Source organism: Ochlerotatus camptorhynchus, unplaced genomic scaffold, assembly GCF_037179485.1.
Source record: "Ochlerotatus camptorhynchus isolate MF236.1 unplaced genomic scaffold, CSIRO-AGI_Acam_v1.1 ptg000491l, whole genome shotgun sequence".
Taxonomy (NCBI): Eukaryota; Metazoa; Arthropoda; class Insecta; order Diptera; family Culicidae; genus Ochlerotatus; species Ochlerotatus camptorhynchus.
In genome coordinates this window covers 56,039-69,218 of record NW_027040976.1, presented here as the reverse complement: position 1 = coordinate 69,218, position 13,180 = coordinate 56,039, and the positions used below count along the sequence as shown (strand labels likewise).

At 39.8% G+C, this 13,180-nt stretch overlaps 1 protein-coding gene across 1 annotated transcript in view; it reads left to right on the top strand.

The window, feature by feature from the left end:
- LOC135712516 (uncharacterized) overlaps nt 1-12,743 on the top strand; it is a 95,351-nt gene extending 82,608 nt beyond the window's left edge. The window contains exon 3 of the mRNA XM_065235461.1: nt 6,634-12,743. Within this exon, the coding sequence (XP_065091533.1) occupies nt 6,640-11,985 (5,346 nt within the window). The 5' untranslated portion in view covers nt 6,634-6,639 and the 3' untranslated portion in view covers nt 11,986-12,743. The remainder of the gene's footprint in view (nt 1-6,633) is intronic.
- The last annotated feature ends 437 nt before the right edge of the window (nt 12,744-13,180 follow it).

Here is a 13,180-nt window from a genome sequence, read left to right as displayed (position 1 = left end):
TTGTCTACGTTTGTCCTAAAGTGCCGAATAGTGTGCCATACTGTAATTCGGCACAGTGTGCAGAGTTGATAACCCCTTGGTATGAACGAAGGATGCTCCGGTTGCAAACCAATGTTTGAGAATATGCATTAGACTGCCAACGAAAATGGTAATTTTTAATTTCGCTAACAAACCATATACAAAATGATTATTGCCTCGAAAAATGACCCTTTGCAAAATTTGAGCTCAATCAGACATGATTTAGGCACAAACGAAGTTACAGACGACTTTCTCCGAAGAAATTAATTAAAATAATGTGGTTCTCTGTAATAGAATTCTAGTCCACCTTCCGCCCCTCACCGCCAGGTTCGCTAGTATTTTTGTTTTGAATTAATTCAAGTTGGTTTTGTGTGCAATGATCTGGCAACTCGCGTTCTCGCTCGCATTGACGGGGCGCTGTTTTCTCACTCATTGCGCGAGCTAAAGTTTTGAGCGTCGGAGGTTCTTTTTAAAAAAAGATCTACTCACTACTGCTGCTACCTAAAAACTACTTTATTCAATCAATAATTCCCACAGAGAACCTAGCACTCGCGAAAAGTGTCCACTATGCAAATCCGGAGTCCAATCGATCGCCCGATTGCGGAATGCTGATGAAGCTCGCTGCTGTTGCCGTTCTGTGCATCCGTCCTAGATGCTGACGAAAGCACCGACGATGGAATTTGCCAATTGCGGTTGGCACCGGCGTTAACTCGCCCCTCCTTAGTGATGAACCTCCAGGGGCATCGTATATCCAAATGACGATGTACTTAGGTTTCCGACGTTTTTTCCAGGTTCCGATTTTCCACGATGATCGTTGGTGTTTGGCATCGTCTCTAGTTTGATATTTGTTGTTCTGCGGGAGAAAATGCTGAGGAAAATAATGATACCGATCATGGGGAGGATGGTTATCCCTCCAAAAAGGAACCAGTGTGGGAAATGCAGACTGTAGCTTTTTAAACGGAGTAAGTCCAAATCTTTCCGTGTTTCTGTTTGCAGTTTGTGGAGATGTTCCATACTAAGGTTCAATATATGACTGTCATTGGAAATAGCTATTCCGTCCAGATGAAGGTGGACCGGATTTCCAGCCGTGGTTCGAGTTCTGCCGGCATACGAAATGTTGTTGATTCGTGTGGTGCAATTCTCGTATCGAATCAGATATGATCCAGTGAGAATTCTTTCATTGGTGCTGCAATCTGATGATAGGGTGAAATTGCTCATTGAATTGAATTCACCAGTAAATAATACTTATCGATGGGAACAATCTCCTGCTGTATGGGATTTGATGAATAATTGCAAATGGCTGGTTTCGCATCTATTAGGTTTGGTATGCATGTAGACTCGGTTACTTCAATGTCCTCAATTCGATAAATGATGGGTTCTAGGTTCTTGACGATAAATTTCTGTGTCGGATGGATCATGAAAGATCTCTCTGTGGTGTAGATTTGTTGTTGGTTGTGGAATGTTGGGAAAACATAGATTCTACGAAAAATTCTGGGGTCTAACTTCTGCATCTTGATGAATAATACGATCTTCTTGCGGTTGGTGGCGATTGCTGTCTTGGCATAGGTTACGACTTCGGAATTTGAGTGAACTGTAATATTTTCTCTTCTAAATCTCTCCTAAACAGTTCAATTTCCTTTTTTGATAGAATTTTTTCATTTAATAATCCTACTTTTGCTAAGGCTATAGTATCAATAATGTTGTTTATTTTATCATTTAATTCCTTAAGGTTGAAAAGAATATTTATGGAATATAGTTCCGAAGTTTTTGAATTGAACAGTTGAATAGCATCTTTTGTTTTAAATACTGTCTCTTTAAACTGTAATGCCATTTCTCGGTTAATCTTTACTTGTATATTGTTATTTGCTACGAGATTGTTAATGGTTGAATTGATTAACTTTAAATCATCTGCGTCGGGGGATCCGGCAATACATTTCCAAACTTTTCCTACTGCGTCCCAACGTTTCTGTCTCTTGGTTTGTAAAATAGTTCCTAGTGAGAGGTTTATGTCGTCAAATTTGTGGACTATCACATCTGTAAACTGCGTTTTTCCTACTTTATCAAATTTATCTCTCAAATCGGTTACATGGTGGTTCAAGATTTCTATGTTAAAATGATGTAGGTAATAATAGGTAATAGGTAATAAATAGGTAGGATCCAGGTATGAGAGCTAGCTCGCTGGCGTCGGTAGCATTGGTGCTCAGCACGGAAAACCAGATCGACCGAAAACAAACCAAAGGAAGAAAGAAAAAAAAAAGAAATGAGATTAACAGAACTATTATATCTGTACAAGTTCGGAATAAGTTTCATATTTTTGAATTTTCTGCAGAGTTTTAAACTTTTATCGAACAGTCCGCAATTAATCATGTGATGTTGTTTTTGACATCATCCACATCCAGAGGGCCAGTCAATTTCGAATGTATGAGAATGGTAGGTAACCATTTGGAAATGCATGAAAATTTTCAGTTTTTATTCATTATCGTCTTTATGGGCAGTTTTAGATGCACAAAAATTGCACGAGTACATTACTATGGTGATAAGGTAAACACTCGTTTATTTGTTTCCTTCTATGAAAGCATGTTTAGTCACAAATCGTGGATTTTCTGATATTCTCCATACTGCCAAAATGATTTTCCTACCACTGAAGCGGCGACATCTCTCGGATCTTCAGTATAGCTACTACTCAAATCATATAATTAATTAAAAAACCTAGTAAAAACATTACTGACTGGATTAGTGTGTATATGTTATGTGCAACTTATATGTTGTAATATTCAACGAATTGGTTCGGTATTGGTGCTTAGTTGAAAGTTCACAATCGCATAAATTGTTTCGTCCACGTCTTTGGAGTCGTCAGCAACATCTCGAAGCGCTGCCAATAGTTTTACGAATTTAATATCAATTGCAGCCGAGCAGACTTCGGCATCCTTAAGGCAGTTCTCCACGAGTCTTATCAAATAACTATCCGTTAGAAAATCGAATCCGTATTTGTACTTGAAGTCGACGACCAACCGAGCAAGGTCCAGCATTTCTCTTCCGGGGAGTAGCTGCACAGCAACCTGTATCCAATTGACCAAAAATCGCAACCCGGAGTCCAGCAGCGATGGCTTCTTTTCGCATACCAAATCGTCCAGAGTAAGCATTTTATACCTCAGAAATCCATTGACCAATCCGACCAGTTCTGGGCTGATTTCCTGCCGGCCTTGGACATGGTCATCGCCAAGTTTATAACTATCGTTGAAATGTAATCCACAAAATTCCAACTGGAGCTTCCACAGCGGGAGCAAATCTGGGTTTGATTCCTGGGGCAGTATTTACTGAATTTGACCACCGATTTGCACAATTCAATGATCGGCTCGGTTACCTCCGAAGCATCCTGCTTAATTTGATCCAAATGTATCCACAGTTGAAGTGTGATGAATATAACGATTTCTACCAAAATATGATCCGGACGGGATTTCCCACTGAGGATTTTCAATTTCTCTGATAGGGATTTCAGCGTTTTCATATCCAGAACAGAGCTGTTTTGAAAGTTGAGATACTTACTCAAAATCCACACGGATCTTGCCGTTGGCTCAGATTCTATTCTTTCAAAAATAGGGTAGAGAACTACTTCGGTCTAATCGCCCATTTTGGGCCTATCGAGCAGAAAACATCAAATAAATCCACGATTTCAGAGTTAAGAAGTCAATTATGGGTTTGGTACGATACTTTAGTCAATTAGCTGTCGAACGAAGTCAATGAGAATGCGTTATATAAAGCTTTGCACCCATAATTCACAAAAACAAAAGAAGCGCTCAATCAATTTTTATCTTCATCCGAAAGGCCGAAGTGAATTCATTGGCGATTCAATGCGTTAGGCCGAATTTAGAATCCGTAGGCCGAGTTTGGCATCAAGAATCAGTGTTAGACTTTTGACAATATCTCAACGATTGGTTTCTCTTTATTAAATCTTACGGTACGTACAGAAAGGTAAATAAATTTTGAAGCCATCAGTAATAATAACATTTCGTTTGATGCTAAACTGTGCTAGATTAAGAAAGACTAAGTGCGCGTTGTGCTTAATTGGCCGGAAAGGGGGTAGTTAACCCTTTTAAGAATCTCCACTAATTGTATGTACTGCTTGGAAGCCTCACCCAAGCTAAGAATTATTTTCAAATAAGACAAACTCTTGTGGAATAATTCTGCCATTTCCATCTCGCTAAACTTCTCTATATATCACTGATGCGAAAAATTTCGCTGGCCGCTTCTGATACACAGTGAACAGTCGATACAGCAGCGCCGTTGAGTTATCGAACACATCGTTGTAGATCCCTACTGCTTTCGCTCGGATCGCCAACTCGTCAGACTCGGACCAATGCCGCAACAATCGAATTGTGGTGGAGCAGATCACGTCCAATCCAGACAAAATCAACTTTTGCTGATCCGTTTGCTTCTTCGTATGTGCAATCTTCCAGCAAGCAAGCGCATTGCACTAATATGTGTCGTTTATCCTGAAAAAGTAAAATTTATTATACAGAATCCAGAATCCAAAATCAATTTGATAACGGCACAAAAGCATTTGTAAATAAACTTTCTAAGGCCGTTCGCAATGCTGTTGTATTTTATAAGGACTGTTTCAATTTTAAACTAGAACAGAAACGCACCTCTCGCAATGCTGAGTTGCAGCTTCATTATTCGAGCACTATTTTGCACCAGATTTGCAACTGCTCGAGTATTCTGTTTTATTTCTGAGCGAGTTTGAAACACGAATGGAACTCTGTTTCAAATTTCTTTGTATGTATTTAAAGATGTTTCGAAGAGCTTCACAAAAAAAACGGAGAACTTCATAGAGAATAGTAAAGTTTATGGAACATGATGATTACAAACATCTTTTAGAACTGTGCGTTGCGCTGATCGTGTTGCAGTTTTATTTTTGACAGTTTCAAATTATAGAATTGTCGAGAAGTTTAAAACAATTTTGAAACTCTGCATTGCGAACGGCCTAAGGCCCTTTACACGCGAATACCAACACTTTCGGAAAAGTGATAGTTGCCCCTATCCGATGATGTTGGTTTGCGTGGGCGTACTTTGGTTCGCGTGTAAAGGGCCTTAGAAAGTTTGTTTACAAATGCTTTTATGCCGTTATCAAATGTTATGGCTAAACTAAACTAACCACCTTCCCACTGAACTTCACCGCCGAATTATAAATTCTAAGCACAAAGCGGCATCGAATTCCATCCACCGCCTCGCGACAAACTCCAAGCAATGCCTGCAAATGCAGTAGGTCCTCCTTCCTATCACCATCCTCCGACTCCCCGAAAACCGTCAACAGTTCCGCTACGGAGGAGTTCTGTCGATGTCTTCTCGGTCGCGGTTGACTCTGACTTTGGTTAGAAGCACGGACTGAAGAAATCTGTAGCAACAATGGCAACAAGCGCGAGTCATTGACAGCTCAACAAAGCAAATATACAAGCAAATGTTAACCCGATGTGTTCACCCCTAATCATTTTGGCATATGATCTTTTGTTATACAAAAGAAAAGCAGATAACAACTAAACGTCATAATGACATGCTGTTTGACAACAGGCTCTCCCTTTAAATTTTCGTTAGAGAAAAAGAGATAACATACGGTTCTTCCTACTTTAAGCTAGTACATATGAGTAGATAGTGTTGCCGTGAGGTACACTCGAAAACTGCAAATGTAAGTGCGTCAAATCAAATTTCGAGCCGCTCCGTCTGTCACTTCGTTTGTGATTTAGGGGTGGCGCAAACGCGTCAAAGTTTGACTTTTTTCACTCTCGAAAATCTCCCAAGGCCCCCCCCCCCCCGTACATGAAATTTCGGAAATCAAAAAAAAATTGTTGATGCCAAATGTCTTAAAAATGCATGAGACGTCGATATTTGGTGTTAGGTATCTCGATTTTTTTTTTAAATCGACTTTCTGGGACTTAGATTTTTTTCATGAGTTCTATATGGAATATAGAAGATTGATGAGTCGGCTTCTAAAACTGTCGACGCGTTTGCGCCACCCGTAAATCATGTCCGATTGAGCTCACATTTTGCAAAGGGTCATTTTTCGAGGCAATAAACATTTTGTATATGGTTTGTTAGCGAAATTTGGTGGTCAAATTTTTCCCATACATTCATTGGCAGTCTAATATGCATGATAGAGGGTGCTAGCAACCGGTGGAAACTAACGATTTTAAATTGACTCACTACTTGACTAGCTTATTGGTCCGAAGCAAATCGATTAACGTACCCCATTCTGGTCGAAATTCTAGTGCTACACTATGTTTGTTTTGATTTACTATGAAAATTTGACAGATGAAATGAGAGGTTCATGGATTTTCCTATACTTCGAGGGATGCATCGATTAGCTTGGGACCGAAGAGAGTACCAGAACTGAGCCAAAAAGTTGAGCATGTTTCTTCCGGGCCTTCTTGTCTTAGAGGTACCTCTATGGTGCTGGTGTGCATGTAAAATACGCTTGACGATGTTTTAGAAGAATTTCCTTCTAAGAGTTATGTCTGTTTGTCTGTGTTGCTGTGTTATAAGATGGATTCAATAAACCTTACATGCCAATTTGTTTCAGTGCACATAACAATTTACTCTTCCATTTCTGAACAATTTCAGACCAATATGGACCCACAAAGCTCAACAAATCGCAATGTGGACTACTACATGAGTAACATAGGATCCGGTGCCCATGGAGAGGAATACCAACGAGATGTGGCCCTTTTGATGCTTGAGCGTGCGACCCGAGCAAAGAATGATTTCAAGTTGGCCTACGAAATGTCTGATGCCGGAAAGTTCGACGATGTAGCATTGTACGACGAAAACAAAAAGGAATGGATACTGATACAAACGAAACATGCTGATACGGTAAACGGGCCACCGAAATCCATCGATTGGGCAACGTTATTTCCGGAGAACAATAACGAGCGAGAAAAATCGGATTTTTCTCTGTTCAAGTATTTGAGATCATACTTAGAAATTCAAAACCGTTTCAGTGGTTCAAAAAAGTGCTATATTTTCACCAACCGGACATTGAACAAAGCAATACAAGATAATTTTCTATATTGCGAGGCACATCAAATGCTACGCATGTCGAATTATGAAGCTAAACACTTCCAGCTTAAGTCAACCAACAACATTGTCAATAAACTGCACGATTACATCAATCAGGATTTTGAGACCCTGATAAAAGCAATTATAGAACTTTTCAACGGTGGACACGCAGATTCAATTTTAAATCATTACAAATCACCTCTTGCAAATGTGTTGTCTATACGGAAAGGAGTTCTGAAGTTCCATGAAAAGTTCGCAGCGAATGACCCGGATTCAAACACTAGATGCTTGTACGATTCACTGCAGGCGAAGCAGATCATCGGAAAGGAACGACATAATATCAGCAAAGACATCACGAAGGTCCTAACCGGTCAATCAAGGATCAAAAAATTGCCTTTATGCGTAGAAAGAACTCAAGTTGAGGATTTCATACACAATTTGGTGCTATCTGTCGGGCAACCGGATAATCTTCGGAGCATCATCGAACGAGATATTCGAGTTTGGATAAAAACTTGGATACGACCAGACGACTTTGGCAGACTGACTGAAACACAGGTGTCCCTTTTGGCAACGAAATTTAATGACTTATGTGATTTTAACAGAACCACTGGTGAGAACCAGAAACAAATGAAAAAGTATTTCAAAGTAGACGATGGAGAAAGTTTTTTTGAAAAAATTAAAAACGAGCTAATACAGCAAATAAGAAATCAATCTGGTCAGCGTTGGGAAGAATTTGAAAGGCGCTACGTAAACCGTCAAATCGTTTACACCGAACAGAACGGGATAGATAGTGAACCTGAAGAATCAGGTGGAACCACCAATTTCAAAATAGACAAACAGCCGTTACTAAAAGAAGCGCAGGTTAAGATAACCGATCGAGAATTTGCCAATCAAATGATGAACAAATTTTCGAAACAGCAATGTTTGATTTTTATCGCTGAGCCGGGCATGGGAAAGACAACCCTACTGCAGTTCATTTCGTTTCAAGTTCAGCAGGAAGATAATTGTCACGTATTTCTAATATACCTCAACAGTGTGCAAAAGTATTTGAAAGAAGTCAAAGGCATATCTGATTTGGATAAAGCTCTAAATGTATTGCGGGATGCAATTTCGGAAAGTAATCGTAACATTATCAAAGTGGCTGCCACCGATGGAGATGGCGGAATGAACAGTGATCGAATTGTGATATTTTGTGATGGATTCGACGAGGTTCATCCCAAACAAGCCGAGCAAATGATTCAGGTTATGAAGCAACTGATGTCTGTAAAATGTGTTCAAATAGTAATCAGTGGTAGAAGACATGTGAAAGAATCGCTTGAAAAAAGCTTTGCCGTTAAGTCAATGAGAATAGTTCCGCTTGGGTTTGTAGATCAGGTTGAGCTCTTTCTGAAATTTAGGAACGTTGATGCTAATGAAGCAACCAAATGCAACTCGTTGGTAACTTCATTCCTAAAACACTATGAGGACATTAATCGCTCTCAGTGCGATTCTACCGGTTCACCTCTCATTATTAGGATATTAGGTGAAGTGTATTCAGAGCAATTGATAATGAAACCTGATTGTGATGAAGATGGTAGTCTGTTGCCTCCAAAAACACTTGACATTGTAGATTTATTTGAAAAGTTTGTTAGAAAATGCTTTTATGCTAAAATGAGCAAAAAGCTCAATATTACAATTAATGACGATTATAGTGATGATGAATACGATTCCTGGTACGATACATTTATATTGGAACATCAATCATTGGCAGTGATGCAGCTTGAAATTGTGGATATACAGGAATATCCCAAAATCTTAGCCGACACTTACCAAACGTTTAAAACACGAATCAATAAAGGATCTGACAAGTCCCTGCTCGTTGAATATGTTGAAGGCAAGATTCAGTTTACCCACTTGTCGTTTGCAGAATACTTTGTAGCCAAACTACTGATTGAGCGTGTTGTGAAATTTTCATCCAAGTTGCATGCGGTTTTTGAGCAAAATCCTGGCATCAGGAAATTTTTCTTCACAATGGTGGAAAAATGGCAGGCAACAGAAGAATCCGACCATTTCATGATATTGAACACACACCAAAATGGGGAAAATGAGGCTCCTACAGATAACGTTATGGCCTTATATGCTTGTGAGGCAAACTGCATAAATCTGGTGAAACTTTTGTCGAAAGATCATGATCTGAAAAGCTTGAAGCATAACAAAATGGGGTCCATGCTGCATGTTGGTGTAGAAAATAATTGCACTGAAATATGCAAATTTTTAATCACAGAATGTGGCTCTGAAGTTGACTACGTGAATGAAAATGGTAAGTCACTATTGTTTATAGCTTCCGAATGGGGTTATGGCGATATTGCAGAGCTCCTGATCGACAAATGTGTTGCAGTAAATCAGTTGAGTCTTCATCATGTAACAATTATAGGCGATACATTCGACAAAACCGAGAAGCAAGACAAATGGGCACCACTTCATATTGCATCTTTCAATGGTCATGTGCCGGTCTGCCAATTATTGATTGGTGGTGGTGCTTTGATAGACATTCAACAGTCAGATGGATTGACGCCTCTTTACTTGGCAACTCAAAACGGCCATACTGATGTTGTCAAATTACTCATTGAGAAGGGCGCTTTGGTCAACATCCAGGGACAAATAGGAAGTGCGCCCATTCACATGGCAGCTTCATTAGGTTATGCCGATATTGTTGCATTGTTTATCACTGAAGGTGCCTCAGTCGACACGCAGGATCAAAATGAATGGACGCCAATTCACTTTGCAGCTCAAAATGGTCACATTCATATCGTTCAGCTATTGAGCGACCATAATGCCCAGGTGGATGGTAAGACAGACAACGGAATTACGTCACTACATATGGCAGCTCAAAACGATCATGCTGATGTTGCAAAGCTTTTAATCGGTAGAAAGGCTTCAGTTGACGCCCAAAAGGCAAACAAGTGGACAACACTTCACATGGTAGCTCAATATGGTTTTCTTGATATAGTCAAGCTAATGATTGAATCTAATGCCAAAGTTGATATCAAAAACGATGACGGAAACATACCTCTGCATGTGGCAGCAATAAATGGACACACGAATGTTGCATTTCTATTGATAGAATGCGCACCATTAACGATCAATATCAAGAACGATGATGGCCAAACACCTCTTCACATCGCAGCTGATAAAGGGCATTTGAAAGTCACGGAACTGTTGATTAATAACGGGGCTGCATTAGACATCAGGGATAAAAATGAATGGACTCCGCTTTACTTTGCAGTTCAGAATAACCACGCTAAACTTGCCCAGTTATTGCTAGATTATAATGCAATGGTAGATGTTAGAACTAAAAATGGAACAACACCACTTCACATTGCAGCATTCAATGGCCATTTCGAGGTTGCCAAAGTGATGGTAGAACATCAGCGGCCAGTGGTGAACATCCAAAATAAGGCTGGAGCTACACCGCTTCACCTGGCTGTAGTCAAAGATCATGCCTTGGTCGCTAAACTACTGATCAATCATGGTGCGTTGGTAGACGTTCAAGGACCAAATGACAACACATCGCTTTTCATTGCAGCTATGTATGGCTATCCTGAACTCGTTGAACTGTTAAGCGACCATGATTCCAATACAAATATAAAAAACAACGAAGGTATGACACCACTTTATATTGCAGCTCAAAACGGTTTCACGCTTATCGTTGAGCAATTGATCAGTAAAGGTGCCATGGTAGATATACAGAAGCCAAATGGGTGGACGCCTCTTCAAATTGCATGTAAAAACAATAGGAGTGATGTTGTCTCATTATTGATCAAATCTAGGGCCCTAGTGAATAAAACAAACAACGATGGTTTATCAGCACTTCATATTGCAGCTGCCGCAGGTCACATTGATGTCGTTGAACTACTGATCAAATCTAATGCCTTGATTTATACAAAGGACAAAGAAGGATATACACCACTGTACTATGCAGTCCAGGAAGGGCATGCTAATATCGTCCACTTACTGGTCAAAGTTGGTGCCAAAGTGAACATTAGGACAAAAGATGGCTTCACATCACTTTACATTGCGGCTCTATTTGATCATGTTGATGTTGCAAAGTATTTGATAGAACATGGAGCTTTAGTAAACATTCAGCACAACACACCCCTTCACATAGCAGCCCAAAATGGCCATATTGATATAGTCAATCTGTTGATTGAGTCTGAAGCTATGATCGAAATAAAAAATGAGGCCGGGCTAACTCCTCTTCAATTTGCTTCCCTTAAAGGTCATGTCAACATCGTGAAGTGTTTAATCAATAAGGGTGCACTGGTATATTTACAGGAGCCTAGCGGATGGACGCCACTTCACATGGCAGCTCAAAATGGTCATTTGGATGTCGTACAACACTTGATCGATTCGGGCGCTAGAGTGGATATCATGGAAAAGAAAAGACACACAGCACTTTACGTGGCAGCAGAAAATGGTAAAATTGAGATTGTCAAACTATTGATCGCTTCTGGTGCTGCGGTGAATGTGAAGGATAAAGATGGTACCACACCACTTTACATTGCGGCTCGAAATGGTCATGGTGATGTTGCAAAGTATTTGATAGAACAAGGAGCTTTAGTAAACATCCAGGACAAGCTTGGTGTGTCACCCCTTGACATTGCGGCTCAAAATGGTCATGGTGATGTTGTAAAGTATTTGATAGAACAAGGAGCTTTAGTAAACATCCAGGGCAAGCTTGGTGTGTCACTTCTTGACATAGCGGCAGCAAATGGTCATGTTGATGTCGTCAAGCTCCTCATCACATCCGATGCGACTACACTGGACATTCAGCGCAAATACAGTATAAGAGCATGCCTTTTTGCAATCAAATACGGGCATTTAAATTTCGCTAAACTTTTGATTGAAGGAAACCCTTCGAAAGACACACAGAATTGATGTCAGTTGAATTCACATTTGCCAATAAAATCTTGTCAGCAAGGTAGACACTTAGATTTTGTTTGCCGAGATGGGCACCACCGAGCAACTCGGCATTTTATTTTGCTGGATCTCAGTGGAAAACTTGCCGAGATTCAGCTAACAAACGGGAATTTTGCCGAGATCTCAGCTAAAAAACATAAATTTTGCTGAATCTCGGCAAATTATTCACTGAGATCCAGTTAAATAAAATGCCGAGCTGCTCGGTGGTGCCCATCTCGGCAAAAAAAATCTAAGGTTGTAGGTTTCTTTTTTTTTTGGCATAGAACGATCCAGCAATTATCTGTCTAATGAGCAAACGATTTGGCACGACCCGCTCCAATTTTGATCAAACTTTCAACGTGTCTTCAGTATGGGAGATTATGATTTCTCCACAGATCACGAGACATTTTGACGTAGGACTACGTTATGAAAGATTTTGAACATTAATAACTCAGCTGCCCCTGTATCAATTTCAATAATTTTTATCACCAACCGATCAGAAATATGTCTACGCAATGCTTCCAATTGATGATTTTCAACAAGAAACTATTTAAAAAGTTGTAATGTCAAGCATTATCCAAAATAAATAGTGATAATTTTTTCACTGTTTTCATGAAATAAACGTTGTTCCCAAACGCAGTCGTCATAATCGAGTACCAAGATGGGATATGACAGGTGGGCAGGAACTCACGGTCTTCCAGTGTTGGTGAGTTCTTTGCCGTTAATGTTCACGAAAAGTTCACTATTTTGCCATACAGAAATTCAAAACAAAAATTTTGATCTGCGGATTTGTACTGTTTTAGACCTGTTTCGTACGACCGGAAGGTGTACCCAACAAACAATTTTAGCTGCAGCTTAGCTTATACAGGCAATAATTAGCTGCATAAGGCAAATTTTGGCTGCATAAGCTAATCTGCAGCTAAAATTGTTTGTTGGGTATGCTGCTTACAAATGCCGTGCCAAACTGATTTTCTACGCAATTAATCAATCTTTGATATGAATTTCGCTAATTAACACGAGGAGCATTTCTTATAGCAAACTTGCCATAACAAAATGGGCATGGTTAATTTTAGTAAACAAACTAACACTTCTTCCGACTGTGGCACCTCTCTTACTCGCCTAGATCGAGTACCACTTGGTTGCACATCATTCTGCTTTCACCTGAAAAGATATA